The 25579-nt window shown below is 41.9% G+C and overlaps 2 protein-coding genes and 1 long non-coding RNA gene across 3 annotated transcripts; 1 reads left to right on the forward strand and 2 right to left on the reverse strand.

Moving 5' to 3' along the window:
- The first annotated feature begins 5626 nt into the window (after positions 1-5626).
- On the forward strand, positions 5627-7509 carry LOC134058927 (uncharacterized). Its single transcript, XR_009935038.1, has 3 exons — positions 5627-5715; positions 6298-6399; positions 7476-7509. It is a non-coding gene; the product is annotated as an uncharacterized LOC134058927 (long non-coding RNA).
- A 4239-nt stretch (positions 7510-11748) lies between these two features.
- LOC134075242 (neuropeptide Y receptor type 2-like) lies at positions 11749-12861 on the reverse strand. Its single transcript, XM_062530808.1, has one exon. The coding sequence runs from the start codon at positions 12859-12861 to the stop codon at positions 11749-11751; it is 1113 nt and encodes a 370-aa protein (XP_062386792.1).
- A 9003-nt stretch (positions 12862-21864) lies between these two features.
- si:dkey-30k22.5 (lecithin retinol acyltransferase family protein) lies at positions 21865-25292 on the reverse strand. The gene is made up of 2 exons (XM_062517475.1): positions 23930-25292; positions 21865-22249 (listed from the first exon to the last, which is right to left on the reverse strand). The coding sequence occupies exons 1-2, from the start codon at positions 24497-24499 to the stop codon at positions 22094-22096; spliced, it is 726 nt and encodes a 241-aa protein (XP_062373459.1). The 5' UTR covers positions 24500-25292; the 3' UTR covers positions 21865-22093.
- Between the last annotated feature and the right edge of the window lie 287 nt (positions 25293-25579).

Genomic DNA, 25579 nt, shown 5'->3' on the forward strand with positions numbered 1-25579 from the left:
CAGTTTACGCGTCAGTGGCGCATACTGCCACCTACTGGTACAGAGGATATTCTGCTATATCCTAAATTCGGGCATAAAGCCCTGTTGTTTTGAGGTATTTAATTCGTGTTAGGCTCTACTCTTAGCACTGCTACCAGATTTAACTTGGTGCCAGTATCTCCATCACTTTGCAGCTCTGCTGTCCATTGATCTCTCTCACTTTGATACTTAGGACATTCAAATAACACATCCTTTGTGATTTCAGCTTCATTCACACACCATAAGCAGTTCCCTGATGCCCTTCTTTCCATCCTAAGCCCCTTTCACATTCAGAAACGATACATTAGCGTTTAAGAAATAGCGGGTTCAGGGGATTTCGCAATGTGAAAGGTAGACGTGTTCTGGTCCCGGGGTTGTCTGAAGCCGGTTTCAGAGGCGAGTTATGGGAGGCGTTGCCTAGCAGCACGTCACACGCAATTTGGGAGTGAACAATGACGTTAAGCATGCCTTGGACCTCGGAGATAAACTGATAAACACAACTGTCATGCTAGTTCTACGTGGTTTAGCTTCCAAATGATGGCGGGCCACTTGTTATGTTATTTGAATGCCAAATGAGGTCCTTTTGTCTGTCGAAGTCATATTTCAGTGTGCTGAGTCCTGAACAACTTCTGCTCTGACAGTTAGCTCGTTGGCTAGTTAGCTATCATTAGGCAAACTTTCTAAAAAGACTAGCTGCTGGCTGCTGGCAGCAGACGGTTTTGGTAACCTAGCAACAATAAACACTTGACCGAAGTGCTGAGAAAATGAGGTTCAGGGCACTCAGTCTCAGCATAAAAAACGTGATTGTTGTTGGACACACATATATATATCTATGGACACAGCAGCTAAAGTTATCCTAGTCTCTTGTGTGTTTCCTGTATTTTAACCTCCTGCCTGGCCAAATACGTCATCAGTCACACACCCCTAATAGCGGGGTTGACCTCTGTTCCTTTCATATTCAACACGGCTCGGCTCTGATACTACCCCCCGAGACGGGTTGGATTGCCGAGGCGGGTTGACTCCCCACCCCGTGTCGTCAATGTGAAAGGAACAGCCTTAACGTTAAATTCGGCTGATTTAGCGTTAAATTCGGTGAATGTGAAAGGGGCTCTAGACTGGGTGTCATTAGCAGAGTCTGGCCTATTCTCAATCTGGCCATTATCACCTCATCCCTCCTGTTACCACCCACTCTGGCCCATTTCCCCACTCGCCTTTTGATACTGTAGTGACTTCCTTTTCTTTCCAGGTCCCATAGGACCTGCCACTGTTTCACTACTGCCCTCTGAATAAGGACCTTCATCTCCCCTCTTCGCAGATGAACAGTAATCTCAGGCTCTGGTCTTCTTAAGGCTTTTTTTGCCAACCTATCCACCCGTTAATTCCCCCACACCCCAACATGCGCTTCTGGAATCCATACAAATTTTACTGCCACTCCCATTCTTTCTAACTGTTACAGGTGTAGATACACTTCAAACATCAGGTCCATTCTGCATGACCTGGATGACTGCTATTTAGAACTGCTGAGTCTGAGCAGACAACTGCCCTTTCGGGCCTTGTCTATTCTACCCACTCCAATGCCTTGACTGTACCGTTTCCATGGAGTAGACAGACAACTCATCAGTCAGCCTCCAAAAGAAGCTAACACCAATGCCTCTGACCACCATGGATGCTCCTGTTCGACCTGTGTCAGTGTATATTTCTGTGTAAGAGTCATAGGTGTCCTTAAAATACAGTGGGGAGAACATGTATTTGATACCGTGCTAAAGTTGCCTAAAAAAAGGGATATAAAATCATCATTTGACGATCTTAATGTCTTAATTAAAAAAATGAGTAAAAATCAAACCGCCAAGGACACCAATTTTCTTTGTGATTGAAGAATGTATCGTAAATAAATAAATGTTCTTCCTTAAATGCTAGGGGGAAGGACATACCGGTATTTGACCCTATGTTAAAGTCCCATAGGAGCAGGAGGATTTTTTTATATATATATATGTTTTTATTTTTAAAGGCCAGCTATTTCATGGATCCAGGATATTATGCATCCTGATAAATTGCCCTTGGCCTTTGGAATTAAAATAGCCCCACATCATCACATACCCTTCACCATAGCTAGAGATTGGCATGGTGCTTTTTACAGTAGGCCTATTGGCCTGTTTGAATTGCATTGAGCTCAATGAGCATCAAACAGGCTAATAGGCCTATTGTCAAAATCCAAAATTGTAAATCCAGTTGTACATGCGCCCTCCTACTCCCAACTTTTTAAGCAGTATCATGAGCCCTTCCTTCCAGGTCTAGATGTCAAAAACATTGCTAGTACTTCTTTCCAATGGGCAATCTGCTAGATAGATAGATAGATAGATAGATAGATAGATAGATACTTTATTGATCCCCAAGGGGAAATTCAAGGTCCCAGCAGCTTAAGACACCACACGCAACATACACTACAATGTAAACAGGAAAATACAAAGCAAATCAACAAATCAACATGACTAAAAACACTAGAGATAAAGATGTGCATGAATGTACTGAGGATTGGTACTGTGATCCAGTATGAGGTGTGTGTCAAGTTGGTAGTGCAAATAAGTCCAATGGTGCAACAGTGCAAGATTAAATTCTAGTGACCAGCAATAAATATGTACAGTACAAAAATGTAAGCATAGTAATATAACAGTACTAAATATATGGATAATTAAGATAAACATAACATAGTAATATAAGAATTATAGCAGCAGTGCAAAATAAGAGAGGGTATAGATGTAAGCCATGCCATGTAAGTGTATAAGAGGGTGGAGGTACAGATATTCTATGCATAGAAGTCCAACTCTCCTTTTCCCTTCAGTGAAGCATTGTAGAGTTGTAGGCCCTGGTTACAAATGACTTCCTCAGTCTGTCCGTTGTGCATGTCAGGGAGTGTAGTCTCCAACTAATCAAGCTCTTCTGCTGTATGATAGTGCTGTGGAGTGGATGACAGTCATTGTTCAGGATGTTGAGTAGCTTATTCAGGGTCCTTTTGTCTGATACTGAAGTCATGCACTCCAGTTCAGCTCCCACAACATGAGCCAGCCTTCCTTACCAGCCTGTCTAGTCGCCCAGCATCCCTCTTCTTGGTGCTTCCTCCCCAGCATGCCACAGCATAGAAGAGGACGCTGGCAACAACAGATAACATCCAGAGGAGCTTGCCTCTGCCCTTTCTTGTATATTGCTTCAGTGTTGACTGACCAGTCCAGTTTATCGTCCAGATGTATGCCCAGGCACTTGTATGTGTTCATCACCTCCACATTGAGCCCCTCCATGGTGACTGGCAGCAAAGCAGGCATAGACCTGGCATGGCCGTGTTGAGTTGTAGGTGGTTGAGTCTGCACCATTGCACAAAGTCCTCCACCAGGAGAGTGGACTGGAGAGAGCACTGTTCCCTGTGGAGCTCCGGTGCTGCTGATTACAGTGTCGGAGAGGCAGTCCTTCAGTCTGACGAACTGTGGCCGCTCTGTCAGGTAGTCTGCAATCCAGGATACTAATGAGCATCCACACCCATCTGCAGGAGCTTGTCACTCAGTCCCCCAGACTTGGATTGTGTTAAAAGCACTGGAGAAGTCAAAGAACATGATTCTCACAGCAATTTTCCCCTTGTCCAGGTGAGAGTGTGTCCTGTGTAGGAGGCATGAGATGGCATCGTCGACGCCCACTTTCTCCTGGTATGCAAACTGTAACGGATCTAGTGCATGGCGCACCTGTGGCCTAAGTATCCCCAGTCTCTCCAAGGTCTTCATCAGGTGTGATGTGAGAGCAACTGGCCTGAAGTCATTCAGCTCACTTGGATGTGGTTTCTTGGGGAGGGGGATGAGACATGATGTCTTCCACAGTGTTGGGACTCTCCCGAGACGTAGACTTCGGTTGAAGGCAGTCGGTCAGGCGTGACTGCTTTCCTGGGATGGAGTTTCTTCAGCAGTAACTTGATCTGCCGTTATGATGAGGGGGGAGGGGAGGGGAGGGGGTGAGGGTTTACCATGGTCTCGGTCACCCTGGGGGGGAGGGGAGGAGGAGACGTGCTGCACTGAGAGTGAAAGGGGAGGTGTGAATTGGGCAGTTAAGCTAGCAAGAGCAGCGTCCGGAGATGATGGTTGACAGGCTACGTCCATTGAGGCTGGAGCAGGGCAATCAAACCTGTTGTAAAAGTGGTTTAACTGGTTCACCCTGTCCATCTCTCTCCACAGCTGCTACTTTTCCTCAGGCCAGTGATGGTATGGTTGTCATACTATTCAGATCGCCACCACGTGGCCATACCATGCCATTACACTGCTAAGCGAATAACATAAACGGCTCGGGAATCCCCACGGTGATACGGATCTCCCAAAATGTAATCGTTTCTTCCTTGGGTAATTTCTGACCTGACCTTTCATTGAAATCCATCCATTACTTTTTGAGTTATCTTGCTAACAAACAGACAGACAGACAAACAGACAGACAGACAGACAAACAAACAAACAGACAAACAGACAAACAGACAAACAAACAAACAAACAGACAAACAAACAAACAGACAGACAGGCAGACAGACAGGCAGACAGACAGACAAACAAACGCCAGTCCCGATGAAAACATAACCTCCTTGGCGGAGGTAATAATAATGAGTGTTAAATATAACATAACCACTAGATGGCAGCATGACACAGAATAATCCACTAGCACCCTAGAATCCACCTCTCCCACATCCAGCCAGAGAGTGAAGTGTGAAAGAGAAACCCACAACAGGTCAGTGGTAGCTCATCATTGTTGTATAAAAGAGTAAATTGAGGGCTCCATTCAACAGTTCCAACAGTTCCAGGCATGTACGGTGTCATAAATAGTAAGTACAATAGATTTCCACAGAATTAGGTTTGCTGAAATAACAAAGAGCTCATTAATAGTTCATTGAAGAGAGAGAAGGCTGTTAACAGAAATGGATAATTGTTAATAATGGAACTTAGAATCAATAATTAATTATATGTCATTGATATCAAAATGACAGATAATTAGAGGTCTTTAGAGACCTACCAGTATGCACATATTGACTGCACAGTGTACCAAGCAGTGACGTTTATCATTGGCAGGTATCTGGGTAATGCCTGGGTGTTAATGGAGTATCTCTACATTCTTTATTTTTACTTTGTATTTTTAATGAATTTGTATTTATTTTTAGATAATTCAACTACATTGGACTGAATGACTCTCTGTTCTATGCCGCTCTTTCCAGATTTGTGCATCTTGTGTGCAGATTATGGATCATTCAATTGATTAATGAAGCCACCATTTTAACAACACTGCAACACTGGTGAACAAACACTGCATACGCAATGATGGAGTCAGTCAATAAGTCCCAGTTGCTCTGAGAGATGCGTGTTCATTTTGCAAATTGGATGATGAACACATGAAATGGTCGGGCATACCAAACATGCTCAAGAAGAGAAATAATCCAACCGTCAACAACAGGTTCTCATTCCCCTTCTTTTCTTCCTCAAAGACATGATCAGTTGGGTTTTGGAAGAAGGGCCTCCCAAACCCAAGCCTCGTCAGAGGATGCGCAGGGCGGGCAGTCCCACCATGGAGGAGAGGCCAGGAGCAGAGGGCCCTACTCGCTCTTCCTCTAGAGCCGTCTCCCCGGCTCCCACCAAGAGGGCCACCTCCTCCTCTTCCTCCTCAGGGAAGAGAGGCCCATCTCAGGTCAGTGACACTACACTGACCTACCTACACGGTCAGCTCCAGACTGATTTTACGCTTGGCGACTTTCACCACGTACAGTTTGTTATTTGGCAATGCGCTCAAATTAAAACGGATAGTTCCAGTCCTTGATTGTGATTGGCTGAATGGTGTTTGATGCTATTGTAAAACCCAGCATAATCCTTCACCTTGGCCACATTTCATTCTGTATTCTGTGCCACTCACTGCAGAGTTCTTGCGCCTCGGCATTGCTTGATAACCATTCTGATAAAAGAAATATGATTCTGGTGGAAGACTGTTATATACTGTATGAGCAACTTATTATATTTCTCATTGCTGTGCATTTATTGATTATGATATATTGGTATACACATATTAAGTATGTATAGTATCCATTTTAGAAAAGCAATCATTTGTGCAGTGCCCTTAAAAACACTCGGCTTCGGGCCTCTTGGGGCTGATTGCATTAATGTAATGCATCTAGAACATTATTATTTATTTGTTTACCAGTTTGACCAGTTCAAGCCATAAGTGAGACAATAGTTGCAAAAGTGAAGTTGTAGAACTGTCCATTTTTCCCTCAAGTTGTAGGAAGAGATCCTTCCGCATCATCGAAGCTGAGCAGGTACTCATCTTCTGCTGGTGATGGGATGTCTTTACCGAAATCTACTGAAAACTCCTGCAATAGTAAGAGATGTTGGGCTTCAGTAGTATCTAATTTGAATGTTTTTTTTTATTTGATGTTTTTATATAAAAACTTAAAAGCTAATTCATGTTAGCATAATATATATAAATAATAGCAACATACGGTTGTGTTAAATGTTCATGTACTTAAGATTTTTTTTTATCTAGATGTTTTGGAAGAGACAGAGGAAGGCAAAGGAGATACATATTCTGTCAATTTTGAAGAATATGAAGTAGTAGTAGTAGTAGTGAAATATCCGCTTTTATCATGTCACAGTGCCTACTCAGGCCATGTCCACTCAGGTCATAGCCAGGTATTTTTAAAAGGAACATTTTCCTCCTCCGTATTGCAAAATAATTCCATCCACACGGATACACAAAAGACCGTTGTAGGCCGTCAAGCAGTCGGATAACATTTTAAAGAGAACAAACAAAAACTCTGTTTTCGCCTGTCTACACGCAAGCACTGAGACTGATTTTTTGAAAATATTGGCTGTAGTTTTTAAAAATATCCATTTTCAGTGAGCGAGAACAGTGCTTTCATGCGGATGAAAGGCCAAAACGAGATTAAAACAAAAAGCAATTACCATATCATTCTTACCAGTGCCTGAGCTTATCTAAGTTAGTGCCAGTAACAAAATTGGATCCGATTTAATTAACAGTGGTAGACCGTACAAATCATGTATACATAAATTATGGGATTCCCTTCTACTAGGAGACAACTAACTGATCTGGTAACATTGCACTGATCTCCAGCTAATAGGTTTAAGTGTTTCACACTACAGTGAAGAGAATAAAAATGATGGTGTGGCACCCTTGTTCTCCTATATTGGATTCCGCTCTAAATGGACCGCTGCACCATCAATAGTCGGTAACATTGCCTGGCTTGTGGTCAGATCAATATAGGCCACACATCCTGAGCTCAGCCATTGAATTAAAGGAGTATTCTTTGGTCAGGTTATTTCCTGAGTGTGACGTTGAGTGAATTTTAACCTCTATTTGGGTGAAAATACAGCAAAGTTAATAGTAGAATGTTCTTTATGTTATGTGAAATCATCAATATTGTATTTTAAATGTAGTCTGCAGATCGCCCAGATGGTGCAGTAAGCCAACTGAGCTACACCTCGGGCAAAACTGAGGCCATCAGGTAAACGTTCTCCTCTTAGACATCTGCCAAGGATTTGTATTCACTTCCATGCTGCAGATCCTCCTTAAGATACTGTTGTTTTAAGCAGAATGTGTTGTGTAGGTCCTTAAATGCATAGTTGTTATTTATTCATCACTCTCTGAAATCGCTGAAGAAGACACACAGCAAATGTATGTTTATTGTTGTTCTTAACCTTTGAATGTCTGTGCATTTTCCCAAAATGCAGACCCTCAAGTGCCCAAGCATCCAGCTCCAAGAAGGCTGGTAGAGTGAGCTCCTGCACAGCTAAGCCTAAATACCTGGGGTCCCTCCCGGTTCTGGACAAGCAGCTGCCCAACATGGACTCCCAGCCAGAGGCTACCTCTCTCCAGGCAGCTGTCTACCAGGTACTAAAGACAGCTTTAGAGATTGTCTGGGGACACTGGGACACTTTAATTCACTCTGGGGACTCTCTGCCATTTAATTCACTCTAGTAGGAATGATGCTGCATACACTGAAGTCCTCCTGCGCTTTACCAACGTGTGCCTTAATGTTTCTGGATATGAACAGGAATGGCTTCGGAAGAAACAGGAGAAACTACGAGAAGAGTTGAAAGCCAAAAGGCATGAAGAGAAACTAAACGAGGGGAAAAAAGAGAGGTATGAACGCCTACATGTCATATCCAGAAAGAACAGTCACATCTTTACAGTACTATGGAAAAGACAACACTGCATAGTACAAAGAAAAAAAATGAAATAAAGTAGAAATTTGACCATTGGACAATCTCCTTAGGGAAAACTATGCAGTACTGTAGGAATTAGTGCAGTCTTCTTGACATTCCTGTCTTTGGTGCCAAAAGACAGACACATCATCACATACCCTTCACCATAGCTAGAGATTGGCATGGTGCTTTTTCCAGTAGGCCTAGCTCATTTTATGCTCCTTAGCGGTTTGATTTTTACCATTTTTTTTATTTAAGGCATTAAGATCAAATGAGGAATTGTCAAATGAGGATTTTATATTCCTCTTATTAGGCAACTTTAGCATGGTATCAAATACATGTTCTCCCCACTGTATAAATGAATTTACTGTATGGCTCCCCATGAACAGAATTCCATGAAACTTGCCGTACATTCAGAGGGTGTCAAAATGATCCTACGCTTCAGCCAACTGTCAGCCAGAGATACCTGTGATTATGCCTCATTTTTGCATTCTCATTTTTACCTGGGTGGTGCTATAACTCAAATGAGTGGTTATGGGATTGGTTGAGATGGCCCCTTGAGACCAATACAGAAAAAATGGGTAATTTTAAGCTCTATGGTTCTCGATATATTTACAGAAAACTTTGAGGGGCGTCCAGTGCGGCAGGTGGGCGACGGATCAAAACGAAAATCAATGGCTCCGTGTCAGCCTTGTGGGGCTACATGCCCACCAATCCCACTGGTCTTTCGATGTCCCCGGAATCGTTGACACAAAAATACTGAAGATAAAAAGAGACTAAACCTAGCTACACTATCGGCGGTCATAATAAAGTTTTACCAAATTGAGGATTTGGAGAATTATCAGTTACATAACCCATAGTTAAAGTATTGTGAATAACTTTCCTCCTGCATACAATTCTAGGGGTTAGACCAAAAAGGATGTCATCCTAGAAAAAAGAAGAAAGGAGGAAGAAAAGCCGGAGGAGGACCAGCTGGCTTTGGAGATGTATGAGAAACGAATGGTATGTATATTGTTGCCACTGGAGGTGAATGACAAATTGAAGGTATATATTGTTTGCTTGGGAGATGTAGGGAGGATTGAATATCTATTGATCTTCCCAGGTCTTCCCTCTGGTGATGCCACATATTATTGGTATTTGTTTACATTCTTTTAAGATTTGCTCTACCACTCTTTCCCAGAAAAGAAAAGAATTCCAACTAAAACCAGAGAAGAATGACAGACGGATCCAAGCCATTCTTCAGGATGAGCCTCGGCCTCCCTGGAGCCCCCCGAATAATACTGTGCCTTTTGGAAAATGACCCTCCTAATGCAACACTCAGAATGCACAGCCACCCACCAGCTCCTGCACACTGAGCCCTGTGTGATCACCAGAGACTTCCTGGAATTAGGATAAAGCTTGCGCTTTATGCGGCATCTTAACTCTGTAATAATCAGAGATTCCAATGAATCCCTAAATATTCAGTCTGTTGAGGTCTGAAACATCGAACATCCATGAGAGCTATGGTCATGTTGGCTGCTGGGAAAGCCTGATTGTTTTTTCATTTTTTTTTTTTTTTTTTATTATTAATGCTTTTAATTTCATAGGTTATTTATTGTAGTTGTTTACAAAGAACAGCAAACGGGAAAAAAAGGATATCATGATTTTTATAAAAAAAAAAAATGCAACAGGTATTGTTTTTTCTTGATTCCACAGCATCACTGTTACACCACAATCAGTACTAAGAGATAGATTATGTAACACATTGAAACACTAGCTCAAGCTCTTAGTTTAACCAATGCTTTGCCATCTGTATTGTCAACTACAGTCATTACTGAAAAGCAAATGTGTTATGTGACTGTGTCAACAACACAGTGGCTGCGTTTCCTGAATGAGCCTTAATGAAAAGATGCCACCAGAGGGTAGTGCAGGCCAGTGGTGTGCTGAGGGGATGGAGAGCACCACACCTCCCCTCTGGAGTATGTCCTTCCCCTTACTTGCCCTCACTTTGTTAGTTTGATATTGATGCCTTAGAGAAGGAAACCCCACTGACCTTTGGTCCACAGTGGAGGAATTTAGAGGTAATTACTCTCCAGGTGATTGCCCTTTTCATCTTAATGCTTCAGAATGGCCCCAGCGGATGGCTGACAAGAAATCAATACTGCTCTGTGTTCGTCATGTTTAATGTCTTATGAGAGTTGACAAACGTCAGAAATGAGGAGAGTGAAAGGTAGAGGACGCAGGAGGAACGGATCGAAATCAATTTAATCAGTTTGCGGCAGCATTCACTGTTCTTTTTTTGTATAGTAACTGCACTCATAAATACATTGGATAGCCAGCTCACCATTTTAGTGTATAGATTATGTTGTTCTTGATTCCTAAAAGCATCAATATAATTTAACATTGTTAGTCTTACAGTTACATGATCATTCCCTGTCTTTCATTTGTTGGCAATCACATTCATTTCATTTTATGGAAAATCTACTGGTTTTGAAAATGCCTTTAAACAATGATTGATTACCTCCAGACCAGTTCTCGAGGGTACAATGTCTATAGCTGTGGTATCGTGTATATTGTGCAGCTTAAGGAACAATACTTTAGAAAAGACCATCTTGATTTAAGAGAAGCCATCACATGCCTCTTGGGTAACTATCTGCAATTTAAGCTAATATTGAACACCACTGACTGTGCTAAGACCACCAAGACATTGACTGAACTTAAATGCCATCTCTTGCTACAAGCAGGGGACATTCATCATTATATTTTCATTCGATTATGACACTCACCATGATTTCTATAGAATGCATTCAATTTGAATATTTTAGTCAGACATCAGTATTTCTGTATGCAGTCCTTACACACATATTCCAACGTAAACATCAAGGATTATCAGAAAAGCTCTATGCACATTACACAAAAAATAACTGATTTTCCTAATAATACTAATACATAATGGTCATTTGAAAGTATTTTTTCCTCAGTCAATAAATCTGACAATACATGAATCTATATTGTTCTGCAGATGTAAGAACATCTCAGTTAGAGGGATAATAGGCCTAATGCAAGCAACGCTTAACAAGCAATAAGGTTGCCTCATTCACCAAACTGGACATTTAACTAGAAAATAATGACAAAAAACAGGCTTAAATATATCTGGCTATCTCACACGATGAGATCGCAACAATTGCTGTAGTAGGCCTATACAATGAGTAGCCTAACACACGCAAAAGGAAAGACTATCAGGTAAGTAATTACGCAAACCCTCTATTGAAATGGATGTAAAGCCTACAATGCTTCCTGTATATCTACCAGCCTATTACACGACTAATTGCTCTAATAATTGCCACCAGACTGAGGGACCAGCAAATGCAGCTATCATTTCGACTATTACCTCAGCTGTGACCTCACCTTCACCTCAATTACCTTAAATCGTCCTTACAATATGCCCTATACAAACATGTAGGCCTGCGTTCATTGTGCAGTCCCGTAAACTACCTTTACATGGATAATGCCCAAAGATCTTATCTTAAACATTCGTTACGTGTGTATGCAGGCAGTTAATGCCCTTTCCTTCCTTCTCCTTTCTTCTGGCCTGACCCCTGTCGGCCCCAGCCCGGTCAGCTGTCCAGATACACTTGCACACAGCAGTGAATGCAGTTCGGTAGTTCCGGTTCATCCAGCCGTACAGAATCGGGTTGGCAAAAGTGGAGCACATGGCAGTTACGTGGAAGGCAGTGTACAGCAGTTTAAAGTCTCTCATGTCGAGAATACTGTTGTGGAAGTCAACGGCGAGTTGAAAAGAATGAAGAGGCAACCAGCTGAGGGCAAACACTACTACCACAGCCACCAACATCTTTGTAGTTTTCTTGCGGCGTCGATGACGGTCGTTTCGGCCTCCACCCCCTGGACTTACATGCCTATGCAACTTGATCCAAATGCGAGCGTAAGCGTAGGAGATGATGGAAAGTGGAATGCCGTACTGTAGTAGAAAGGTGGCAACACTGTACACGGTCCCGTCAACACCGTCACCTGGCCACTTCTCCGTGCACGCTTGTATGGACTGCTCAGGTGTCACGTTAAAGGACACATACTCGCGAAAGATGGCGAGTGGACTGGCCAGAATGGCGCTGGCAACCCAGGTCAAAACTATGACCACCGCGCACATGTTCCGTGACATTTTAGTCTCCATGTGATAGACAATGCTGCGATACCGGTCCATCGCTATAACATTAAGTGTTATAGTAGAGACGTACACCGCAAGGCCTTGGGCGTAAGGTAGCATGAAGCAAAGTGTCCACCCAAACTTCCACTCGCCGTGGAGTGTGTACATGAGTGTGAAGGGTAAGCACAAGGTGTTCACCAACAGGTCTGCCACGGCCAAGTTCACTATGAAAAAGTTTGTCACTGTATGCAAGTTTTTAAATTTATACACAACATATAGAACGAGAGAGTTACCTATCACCCCAAAAAGAATTATGCTACTGTAGGCAACTATTAAAACCACTTGAACTCCAACTAGTTTGGTACTGTCTTCCAGAAGAAAGTGTTCATCTTGCACGGTCGTTGGTGGGTTGGAGGTTTTAACTTGAGAGCCGAAAACCTCGTCCTGAGAAACATTTCCAACGTCGTGTGCATCCATTCCCAGAACGGATGATACAGCCTATAATTAGAGAAGCAGATGTTATCAAACACTCATTCGTTCGCGCGTCGCGCGCATGAAGGTGCAGGGGCGCGATGATATTAGGCCATCCAATGTTTTTGCGAGGTGTACTCAATAAAGTTCAGAATCAACGTGTAACTAAATAATGTGTCTTTAACTTCAATTCAAATTTTAAGTGAAATCAAATGGGGAAAAGTGATTTGATTTATATCTGTCTGTATAACTCCTGAATGGTAGACTACTAATATTTGAAGCAGATAGCATACTGAAGCGAAGAAATATAACTACTTAAGTCTTTTTTCCAGCTTGATTGATTGTTAAATATCAAAGTAGCATTTACCTGGTGTCCAGAAATAAGGGTATTCCATGGACTTTTCCCACGACGCGCTTATTCTCAAAGTTTAACGCATTGTTCAAGCATTCGTGCTTTCTTGATGTAAAGCTAGAAGTATATCCAACCTAGTGAGGTATTAGGCATGTTTTTCCTGTCATTACTTGTTTCCTCTCGCCGTCTGTTATGTGTACACCCAGCGCGTCTACCCAAACGGTGTGCGCAACGGAAGCCCATGCACTGCGCAATACAATAGCCTTGCCGGAGCGTCGCGGGAACGCCGGTGATGACTGGCCAGTGAGAGAGACTGCGCTCTTCCTCTGTTGCGTGTTTTCTAAACAGACCTTCCTATAAATAAAGCAAAATGCGTCGAGTCATATTTGATTACCCTATCCTAAAACATTCTGGAACCCAGAGTTGATGCAGCCACGAAACGTTCAACTTCTAAAAAAGATGTTTTCAGATAATATACATAAAAATGTCTTTGACATCGCACCACTGGATCGTTATATAGCTTCAGAATAAATTCTTTGATAATTTTGGTGAATAAATTAACAGACGGTTTTTGGAGACATCAACATTTAAAAAAAAATGTTTTCCACAGTATGTCTGTAATATAGAGTTGCAATGTTGGTAAATGTGATTAGATGGCGGACTCTTAAGGGATTATGACACAAAAGGAACCATGATCTGTATCAAGCAGTAATTATCTGTGCTGTGAGATAATTGTATTGCCATCAAGACAAAGATCACATCTAAGGTTAACCAACCTTGTCTGTGTGAAACAGCTGCATGTTAAACTCACTGTTGTAAAACTCATCTGGCTATATAATTTGGTAGCCAGCCTAAACATAATGACTTGAAGTTATGTCAGCTTTACTATGAAGTAATTATTGTTCCTGAAGGGCCAATCTTTTCCCCCCAGCGCAAGTCCCTTCCTACATGCAGGGTTGATGACCTTGTCACAAAGAGAAGGTTAGTCTACTCTGTCTTTGCCTTATTCAGCTTTCCTTGACTTACTTTGAGAACCACAGAGGCTTGTTTTGAAGAATTTTAGGACATTTTCATAACATACAACCACCAGATTTTTTACTTTTGTGTATAATAACTAGTGTATTAGTGTATAATATCTGGAGATGAAAACATCTAAAAGTTCAACCATATGTTCAGCCAGAGGCAAGCCCACAATGCTGGAGAACTCAATTTGAGGCCAACATCTTAGAAGCCCTTTTCTGTGTGGGTGCTTGGGTAATTAAACAGTGAATCCATGTAACTAGGTGATTGGTGCTTAAGGTCTGTGGTGTAGATCTGTCAATAAAAGCTTTTTTTAGAGACAGTCAAACCTGGAACATGTTGTGGTTACAGGTAAGAGCTCACTCAGACCTGAACAGATAACACACTTGAAGACAAAAGCAAAGGGCTGTAGCAACAGAGGCGCGTATTGATTCCCTTCCTCTCCTCTTTAATTAAGCCTCCTGTTGTCACATCAGTCAGTGCAGGCTCATAATACACTGAGCTCAGCTCACTGACATTTTTTCATGAGAGGGGCTGAACACGGGAGGTGGAGAGTCCGTCGTTTATTAAGTGCCAAACATCAATAATCCCAATGATGTGGAACCTCTCTGTAACTCTCAATTATAGTTAGATTAGTTGAACTTAATTTATAGCTCTTGTTTGCCTGTATATATCAAAATGTATTTGGATGCTAATTTGTTTTGAAGGGCATTGTAATAGAAATATGTTTTATTCATAATGTAATCGTGGTTGTGTGTTTTGTGAAGGACCATGTAGGCGCAGATGTGGCTATTCTCAAACACAGAGGAGGACAATGTGAAACAGAATGAAAAAGAGGAGTGGACACGCAATGGGGTTTTCCATTTAATGTGAGGTAAATGTTTCTCGCCAGCTTTTCTCTGACCGGTTTTATACCTGCATAGATTTCTGTGCCCAACTTGCCCTTTGAGTACAATGGTTTGATGTTTTTTTGTGGAATGTAGAGTGGAAGGAAATCAGTTTTCAAATTCTTCAGCAAATATAAACTCTGATGCCAAACTAATGGTTTCATCACGGAAAGAGTACATGCAACATCCTTTTTTCTGACTTCTTCCTACTCCAGAAAAACAAATATTTATGGTACGTTTTTAGAGTGTATTTAACTCTATAAAGCTGATCTTGACTATACGTTCAGTTTAGTCACTTTAGCCAGGGACGCTTTACAACAATATAACTTCCTTTAAAACAGGCTGGGATGTCAACTTGTGGTAGTAGCAATGTTTTGGGGGCCATTTTAATCCCCAGTGTAGCACACAATATCATGGTCCCATTGATCTATTCTGTAGCTGTGCCTAAAAGGTAGGATAGGGATTTGTGATGATTAGTGTATGCCAATGGGGTCGATGTTATGCTGTCCACTAACAGTCTGGTCACTTAAGTGTTGTAAAGTGGTCAAAGAAACAAAGATAGCCTTGTAAAACTTGGTTTATGTTCTGTGCCAGGAGAGGAGGAGACAGGTCCAAGGACGTTTCACTCCACTGCTTTAACCATATTTCCCTGCCAGTCTTTTAAAGGAACCCCTTTTTCTCCCTGGGAGAAATAGTAGTTTCTCATTCTGTCTGTGGTAAATACTCTGTAAATATGAATTGTCACACTGAGCCTAAAGTGTCAATAGTCAGTGCAGTGTACATAAAAAAAAGCCTTTCTTGAATCGTTTCCCACTGAAGAAGCCTGTGGTAGCCTTCAGAAATCTTCAATAATACATCCATTGTAAAGACAATTGGTGCATTATATTTCCTGTGGGATCAGTGGCTGTGGGGTGTGTCAAGCTGGGGTATACTAAAGAGGGTTCAGATTAAAAACAAAGACTCTTGGATTTAAAAAAAAACGCCGAAGGCTCCGTTTTATGCTCAATTAAACTCCGATGTTGCCAAAGAGACAAAGCAATTCAGTGCAGTGCTTTCATTGAACAGTTGTATTAAATTGCATCAGTGTTCATGAAGTGCAGTTAATTATTATTACAGTATACTGTACTCTCAGTATGCTTGCTTTAAGTCTCCTCTACGGGTGTGAGTGGGAGGTTTGTATGCCTGTGGAATCCCGTTTTAGAATTCTATGCCTGTCTCCATGGTCCTTCCTATTGTGCCGATTAACCTTCTTAGGTCTTGATGTATGTGTCTCGCCAGGCCTACACTGAAGTATATTATAACCTTCCTATGTCTTGATGTAGGTTATGTGTCGTGCCAGGCCTACAATGAAGTATATTATATATCATGGCATGTGGTCTTGAATAATTTTACTGCCAAAGCCATTGAAACATGATATATCCCTCTGATTGAACCTCAAACTCTGAATTCACATTTACTTTACTTACCCAAGTCCTCAAAATGACCTGGTCAGTATTATCGTTCATTTGGTTAGTTCCACCCATTCTTCAGATAGGATTGTGGGTTTCAGCCGGCAATCAGGAGAAGTATAGACAAGATCCCACCACAACACAGCCAACCATTTTTTTCACATCCATTATTCAACCTTCCATGTTGATGAGCATCCAAAAAAGACCTACTGTATGGGGCATTCTTTTCTAGAACAATGGAAATAGTCTGTGGTCTTTCCAAGTAATTTCATCACACCCCTATTTGTGGTATGCCTTCCGAGTCTCAAGCAAGTTCATTTCTTAATATAAAACTCTGCTTTTGCATGTCGATGGCAGCTGATGTGCAGTTACTGAGTCTTCCTTTGTACTGTAGAGCATTACGGCTAATGAGGCCTGGGGAACAGGGCCAGCTGGGGTGTTTTCAAGGATATTGACTGCATAGAAATGCACCTCCATGAGATTACTACTCATGTCATGAGGAAAATTAAATGCTATCTCTTGTTCATCTCTTGTTCATTTCAGGGAGATAATAATATGTTTTATTTATAAAGCGCCTTTCTCAGACCCAAGGTCACTTTACAAAGTCAGCTCAACAGGCCAATCAGGAAGGCAGAGAAGGAGAAGGAATGGCAAAATCAAAACCGATTGTGATTGTGATTGTGATAAACGGTAGCAACGTCTGCAAACATCAAAAATTGCAGTTGGAGAAATGCAGAAATGTTTTCCCAGCAAAGGTAGATGCACATACTGTACATTGTTTCCGGACTGTGGATGCTGTTTATTGTCAGTTTGTAAAGTGTAGGCGAAGTTGGTAGTAACATTAGGAATCTCTGATCAATGTGATTAGGCTGGACCAATTATTTCAAAAGTTGTTATGTCTACACCTCGATATCTATCCAGCTTGTAAACACATCATGAGTGACTAATAGGCTACTATTCCCTTTGCGAATGACTCTTGCTTTTGCCAGGCTTTTACACCCCTTGCTGTAAATTGTCAGTGTGCTGGGTGTCCATTTTGTGCAGTTAAAAATGTAGGAATATGAAATGGATCATGTTTCAGTGCAGGTCACTGGCCACATAGATTATTATTCACTATTGTTTCTGCATTGAGCTGATGCTTTTATCCTAAGCAACTTGGAGCTAACTGCCTTGCTCAAGGGCACAATTGTGGCAATTGGGAATCAACCCCACGTGGCTACTGTATGCTAGCCAAGTTCCTCAGTCACTTCACTATCACCGCCCTCAGATTCAAATGCTATTCTTGCTACTGTATGTTATTGGATTCAAATGTTGTTTGTACTACCCAGTATTGCTTTAAGACAAGAGACAGGGATGTTCACATCAGGATTCAGCCATGTCCATGTCCATGTCCGTATACTGTATAATTGAATAAATGAATGATGGATGCTTGTTTCACCTCTGCTCATTTTTCCTCTCTGTCTTCAGTCCACATATCTCTCTCTCTCTCTCTCTCTCTCTCTCACTCTCTTTCTCTTTCACTCTCTCTGCTTTGGCATTTGCTCTATCGATATTATTTGAGCATTGCTGGAGACACTGGCTCTCAACCTGATCACTGATGATATGCTCTGTCTGAGTCTGACTCCATTCCACTGCCATTCGTCACAATTAACTCCCATTAGAGTCCGGGAAGAGCGAGCCCATACTTTTAATAGAGCCACATCAACTCGCCTGCTATCCATTCAGCCAATCCATTAGGTAGGTGGAGCATATCAACAAGGGGCAAGAAAAGAGACACTTCCAAAGGCTAGCGAAGAGATCTGATTTCAGTAAACCAGGCCGACATGAATGCTGATGGCTTCTCAAAAGTGGAAAACATTTGCCCTCATTTTAGATGTGGATGTGTGTGTTTCTTTGGCAACCTGGAAAGCAGGGGCTTGGAACAGTTGAACTAGTTTTAGAACAGTGCAAAATGCTCTGTTGATGATGAACACAGAGATGGTCAATAACTGGCTAATGTAAAAAAAGAACAAAGAGCCAAATTGCCTTTCATGATAGCACCCATCAGCTTGTGATAATAATTTTGAAAGTGTGTTGTTAATTTCACATTTGTTACTCAAAATGTAAGAAATGTGTATGATCTTATGTGACATTTCAGGTGAGATTACCTCAAATTATCTTGAGAAAATATAGTAATAGGCTATACATTCTAGAAATATGCTGTATGCGTACTGATACCTTTTTATATTTAGATTTTAAAGTAAATGTTAAAAAAATTACATTTTCAACAATTCTACCAACATAATGTATAGTGTATCGGATATTGTTAATGCCGAAGTATACACTGGCATTTCATAATTCTACCCATGTGCCTGTAAACCTGTTTTAGTCAGCAGTTACAGTCTGGAGGCTACTTTTCACCATTATTCTGTATTTATTGCCGCTCTTTAATTGAAAGGGTGATTGATTCAGCTCAGTGTCAGAGCGTCAGACTCCTCAAGGTCTATAAAGTAGTAGAATATCAGCCCTGTCAGTCGCAGATTTACCCTCCTCTGCTGTGTCTGGATGAGAGTCCACACAAATCAAAATAGGACATCACTGGGTCTAACCTTCCTCACAATGACACGACACACAGAGTTTTGTTCTAAATAGCAGCAGACTAAGCAAGAAAGGCACTTTGAATTAGGAGTAATGGATAATAAACCATATAATACCATAGACTCAGCAGTTTCAAGCAATCAAATAACTCTTCATGTCAAGCTAATGTGTTGCAGTAAGTATGTAACGCAATGGGCAGAGAGATCATCTAATTTATTTGAATTTTTATATTTTCATTACAGCTCAACTCACGCCATCCAGATTTTCCAATCAAATTAGGAAATTCCCACTGATTTACAGCATTGATGATTATTATTAGATTCTGTGATAAATGATTACTTTCATGTCGAACCATGGAACTTTCTATTGGTTGGTGAGATAAGGGTTGCTTCATTGGACTTGTTTTTTTATAACCTCAATACCCTTTATTGGACTTCCTGCAAACACTTCTCCAGGGGTTGAGTTGAGGGGCAACATCAATAATTCCCAAAGTAATGCAGTTTCCAGGCATCACCCCCTGCTGTTGTTGCATTGGCAGAGATGGAGATGTGTCATTAACCCAGTATAAGGTCGAACAGTCGTGACTATCTCATGCCTGCCTCAGTGTCAGAGGAATCTGACCAAAGACCTCTGTCTATTTTAGTGAGAGATTCAGGTGTCTTACACTGCACACATATTTTGGATACTGCAAATGGAGGTGTAATCACTCTCTGAAATGTATTGGATAATTGTCTGTGACTTTGTCTGTGACTGTGATATTGTCTCAGCATTATGGTGTCTTATTAAGTCTGTGCTATTGCATTATGACCCTGCATAGAGAAGCATCACGGACTGAACAATTAGCTTCGGATTTTATCCGCAGTGAGCTGTCTCACCATACAGTGTTTAGCTCCGGCTTTGCACACAACATAATAATCTTTTTATATTAAAACAGTTATTGCAAAAACATTCCCAGACTTAATGAGTAATTCATATGCGCATTCATATGATATCTTTGTGGTGCAGAGTTTGGTCAAACACTGCTTAAAAGGAAAGGAGCTTTGTGGTCTTTAAATGCACACTTGTTATTGTGTGACCAATATCAGGGAGGGTTTACAGCTACAGTATATTGGGCTGAGTGTGACTGTGTGAGCTGCACAGACCTGTCCAGATATAAGATGTATTTCAGTGTAAAAGCACTCAACAGAACAGTTGTCTGTCTCCACAAATTAATGTTTGAAAAGCAAGCAATTGATCACCAATTGTACCGAGAGGGAATTACATGAAAACACAAATCCCATCAGTTACTGTTCCTATTTATCAGTATGGTAAGCCTATTCTCTAACCAAATGTCAAAATTGATCTTCCCAGAGTGTCTGTGTTATTCCCTCAGATCATATTTGGCTGTGGAAGAAATTTGCTATCTTTTCATACGGGAATTCTTACCATGTCATAATTCCCCAAATCCCACAGTTAATTTTGCCCTGCCATGAGACACACATAGAGAGAGAGAGAGATGGAGACAAACACACACACACACACACACACACACACACACACACACACACACACACACACACAAATGTTTGCACTGTGTGACACTGCCTCGTGGGTTAGATCTCTAGAGCACAATGGCAGATGCTTTGTGGAACTACAGCCCCTGAAAGCAAATGAATTTTGTCTCTGGCTGAGGATAACTAGATCGTGACTCAGTCATCTGTTCACCTGAAAAGATAGAGTGCTTGCTTTCCTCTGTCAACTTGTACCCTAAAAAGGATGTAACTAAGGTTCCTCTGAGGAGCATCCGTGTCTTGTTTTGGAGTAACCATTACACCAGTGCATGAGAGCAACATACCTCTCTGGCCTCCACAGATGTGCAGTGTATTCATCCCAGCCTGTGTGTTGAAGTAAACTCCAGGCGCAGGAGAGCATCTCTGTCAAAAAGTGGTTTGCATCTAACGCAACACAAAGCTGCGGGGAATTGGTTTGGAGCCTGAATTGAGCATCAAGGCTGTTACCCGTTCACATGTCTGTAAGTGGATTAGAGTGGAGATGGCTGGCGTGTGTTTTCATTATCGAGAGCAGCTGGGGTGTCAACCTGCTGGCCAGTGCTCTGTAATGACTGCCGAGGGTCTGCTGAATGTTCAGTGTGCGTGTGCATTGTTTGTGACAGGTTAGTCAGCAGCCACTGCTCTGGCTTTCTGCAGGTGTAGCAGAGGACACCAGGACCTCCATCCCTCAGCCATGTGGGTATGGAGGTATCAGTGGCGTAGCCCGGGGATAGCCTGATCATAATCCCCCCCCCCCACACACACACACACGCACACACACTATACAGCAGAGACATATGATCCACCACGTGGCTGTTGATTGGCCCCTGAAGTATGTGCATAGAGGCGTGTTCAACTGGTCCAGGAGTTCAAGTGCTTGAACTCTTGTGTACAGTGTAAATGTGTTTGTTTGTATGGCCACCATAAGAGGTCTTGACAGATTCATGCATTAGGTTATAGCAACCTTTACTCAAATGTGTGACAATAATGTTACACATTGTGCATAACCAAATCCACTGAATAAAAACAGTTACATAAATACAAAAAAGTTATATGACAATATATTAAAGTATACAGTATGACAAGCTTTATCTTTTACAACTGATTTAAAAGTTAACAGTTAGAAGTGCTATTCACAGTAATGATAGTTATCCTTAAACAGAACTATATACTCACCTTGTGCTACCTCTATTTTTTTTTCTCACATAAGAAAGCTTTTAAATAACCTTTCAAACTAAATGTTCACATTCTCCATAAAAACCTTTCTGTGACACTCTCTTTAAATACAATATGTTACAAGCATCCTTCATAAAAAAAATATTCTACATATTTTCCTACTCTTCTGTATGTGGATGGCAAATACCCTTATCAAGAGTGTGATGATCTGATAACGATCCATCTGAAAAGGGCAAAGCTGCCAGCTGGCTACGATGCCATCCAGATGAGGAAGGGGATGAGGATGGTGGGCAGGGTGGTGAGTGGCGTGACGGAGCCGAGGTAGCTCATGATGCCCACGCCGGTCAGGGCCGACAAGAGGGCACACTTCCTGCTGCAGAAGATCTTCCTCACTGCCTTACAGAACTGAGAGAGGAAACGCAAGGAAGAAGGACACTCATGTTAGAGACAAAGTATAACAGAAAGACTTCACACAATTCAGAAAGTCCAGGATTGACCAGACTGTCCTAAAACAGGTTGCATGAGATTGGATTTTATTTCTACTTGAGTTTTAGCATTTTCCTTTTCAATGTGTATCATTTCAAATACATCATTTTCAGGAATTTGTAATTTTCTGAATAACAAAATACATTTAATGTTGTCGTTATTATTGCGTGACTAAATGATCACAACTTGTGTTAGGGTAGCTTTGGACACTAGATGGGGCTACTCTCATTTTGATTGCCAATTATGCTCCCAGTCACCTGACCAGGCTTGCTTTTTGCATCTGCTGTATTAACAGGAGAATTTAGAAGTGTAAGAACATTCACATCTAGTTGAGGACTGATGTACACATCTTGCTATTCTGCAGAAGGTTGTCATTTACATCTCTCAATTTTCTTTGGTTTACCAGCTTTGCTGTTTTCAAATATCAGCTGTAAAGGTCAATATGACCTTTAGTCATGACAGCTCTTAATCACATGAACTTCTCTGGAAAATACTGTGCCACATATACACAGCCCATATACAGTTAGGAACAAAATTATTTATTTCCCTGGCAAATTTATTTAGATCAGGCAGTCAGCCCAATATGCGACATTGGACCATTAAACCACACAATGATCCAAAACATACAGCCAAACAAGGCAAGAAATGGTTAACAATATCAACATTTTTAGAGTGGCCCAGCCAGAGTCCAGACCTCAGTCTGTGCGCTAAAGTGGGCGCAAGGCCAGAGTGAATGCAAATAATCGTTCCTGCCTCAAACCCCGGATTGCTGTTAAAAGCATGGAGACATGGAGAGGCTTTATAGGTATTTTAAGAACCACTCTGAGAGCTGTGATTGTAAATATGGATGTTCCATTGATTATTTAAAAAAGGTATGAATAATTTTGGACCTTTTTGGAGCCATTTTTCATAAAAATGTCAAAATCTTTTTTTTGATTCAAATAATAATATGAGCAACCATAATGGTCAAGAGAAAAATCAACACTAAATCAATATTTGGCAGGGGTATGAATAATGTTGTTCCTCATAACTGTAGATGTGGTATCAACTATTCTTATATATTCTTCTATGAGATGCATCCCTGATCTCTCTATCCATCTCTTCACCCTCCACCAGTGCCTGCAAAGTGGAGTAAATAATTCAGCTTCTAACAGGAAAAAAAACACTTGTTTTGTCACCTCTTAGTGTAATCTGAGTGTGCTCATGATTGCCATTGCAAAGACTACCTACACGTGTGCGTGTGAAATAAAAGCCCTGTGGAATAAGTCACGTTTAATTGCTCAGTAGTCTGCACTTCTGGCATTCTCACAATAATTGCAACAGCTCTGCTTAAGAAGCACCTGGCATCTTAAGATCCTCCACACGTGAGCGTGACCTTACAATACTCTGGGGCTGAACCGATGTTGCCTTATTTTGCCTGCCATGATTTCACACCGCCTCAAGAGCAAGCCCTCAAAAAAGTGTGGGCAAATGCCAAATACACTAAGTTGGTCAGTCTAATTCGCTCACGAGGTTTGATTAACAAATGGCAACTATTTGACAATGTTCTACTGACACAGATAGAGTACTTTCTCTGGAGCCCCCCCCCCCATCCTCTACCTGGTAGGTCTGAAAGCTGATGGGCGTGCCATAGCGGCAGTACATGACGTAGTGCTCACAGTTGAACCACAGCAGGCTGTAGGCCACAGAGCCCAGCAGCTTCTCTGCGCGGTGCGCCACCTCCTCTCCGTCCAGGGCGGGCTGGCTGCACACCCGGTCCATGTGGTTGACCAGAATCTTTGAGCCGTAGGCAAAGTCCTCCACCGTGTCCACGCGCACGCTCGCCTGCTTGGCGATCACCCCCATGATGAGGCGGTCGTTGGTCACCATCTCGCTGATAACGTCCTTGTTGGTGGAGAACAAGGGCACGATGTCTGGGATCAGGTGCGCCACCCTGTTGTTGCCCAGATAGATGCCAAAGTGGCTGAACAGGGTCCTGGGCACCTCCAGGAGGTCACCCCGTTTGTACAGGGACAGGTCGTACGCGGGCCTCCCGCTGTCCTCCCCTTTGTCCACGTCCTCCCCCTCCCTCCTCTTCTCCCCCACCTCCTCCTCATCCCTCCTCGGGTCCTCGTGGTCCTCCACGCCGCAGCCGATGAAGAACACGGTGAGGAGACTGAGGGGGAGCATGTTGGTGTGCGGTAGCTGAGAAGCCCCTTGGGCCTGTTTTATGGAGGCCCTGCTGGGGAGGGCCAGGAGGGGATTTAGCAGCCTATAGAGGCCTACAGAGCATGAGTGTGTGAATAAACAGCTTTACTCCATCACATGTGAATGGTGGTGGCAGAGTTGTATTTCACAATACGGTTCCAAGCCTCTTGTCCATACATTAATGTAGCCCATTAAGTAGCTTTGAAAGTTCAACTGGCTGAAGTGTTCGATTAGAATCAGCTGTGTAATGCTTACTTGCTTTGTGTGTGAAATGTGACCCGTACTCAAATAGACACGGCCTCTGATATCAATATCAAACTGTCAGTTCATTTTTCAATCAATAGATCAAGAAAGCCGTTTGAGAACTAGACTAGTATAGAGAACTTGAGCACAAAGGCTCTCCCTTGTACCACTCACCTGGGCATACAGCTCCAATGAGAGTTGTACAGAATCTTCAGCCACAGAATGACTTAGAACAAGATCACCTCATCCATTTCGGACCATATTCAGACCGCTTAAACAAGCGTTTGACAACATATACTGTATATAGCCTTACACGGTGGCCTGTATCAGTTAGTCAAGGTCTTCCTAATTCCATCCTTCAATTACTGTTGCTAGCTTAGGGGCTTCATTACCATGACAACACTCATCACACCACTCTCTGGCACCCAGGTTAACATTGAGAGCAGGGGCTGCCAATACGAAATAACCGTTACATTCCAGAGAACTCACTGCACAGACTTGAATGCAGACAGGGTTCAGAAACAGTTCTGAGTTTAGAGATCTGTCAATCGGTTGGTCATTACAGATATTATCAATGATTAAAGCTCACATTAAAAAAATGCTCCACCAAGGTCATGAAGTAATTTACATTATTAGAGCCAGAATAAAAAAGAAAATAACACAGACATCAATATTGTGTGAGCAGCACCTTGAGTTTTTTGTTTTTTAATGCAGCGTCATCAAATAGACTATAGGGCATTAAATGCATAAATGACACCGTTTCTTTGGTAACACTTTATTTGAAGGGGTCTACATAAGGGTGACATGTAACCATCATAA

The sequence above is a fragment of the Sardina pilchardus genome, chromosome 2 (assembly GCF_963854185.1).
Source record: "Sardina pilchardus chromosome 2, fSarPil1.1, whole genome shotgun sequence".
Taxonomy (NCBI): domain Eukaryota; kingdom Metazoa; phylum Chordata; class Actinopteri; order Clupeiformes; family Clupeidae; genus Sardina; species Sardina pilchardus.

Coding starts and splice junctions, on each gene's coding strand:
- LOC134075242 (XM_062530808.1), bottom strand. CDS start 12,861: ATGGATGCACACGACGTTGGAAATGTTTCTCAGGACGAGGTTTTCGGC.
- si:dkey-30k22.5 (XM_062517475.1), bottom strand. CDS start 24,499: ATGCTCCCCCTCAGTCTCCTCACCGTGTTCTTCATCGGCTGCGGCGTG. Junction 22,250..23,929: donor TCAGCTTTCAGACCTACCAG/GTAGAGGATGGG, acceptor TTCCTCTCTCAG/TTCTGTAAGGCAGTGAGGAA.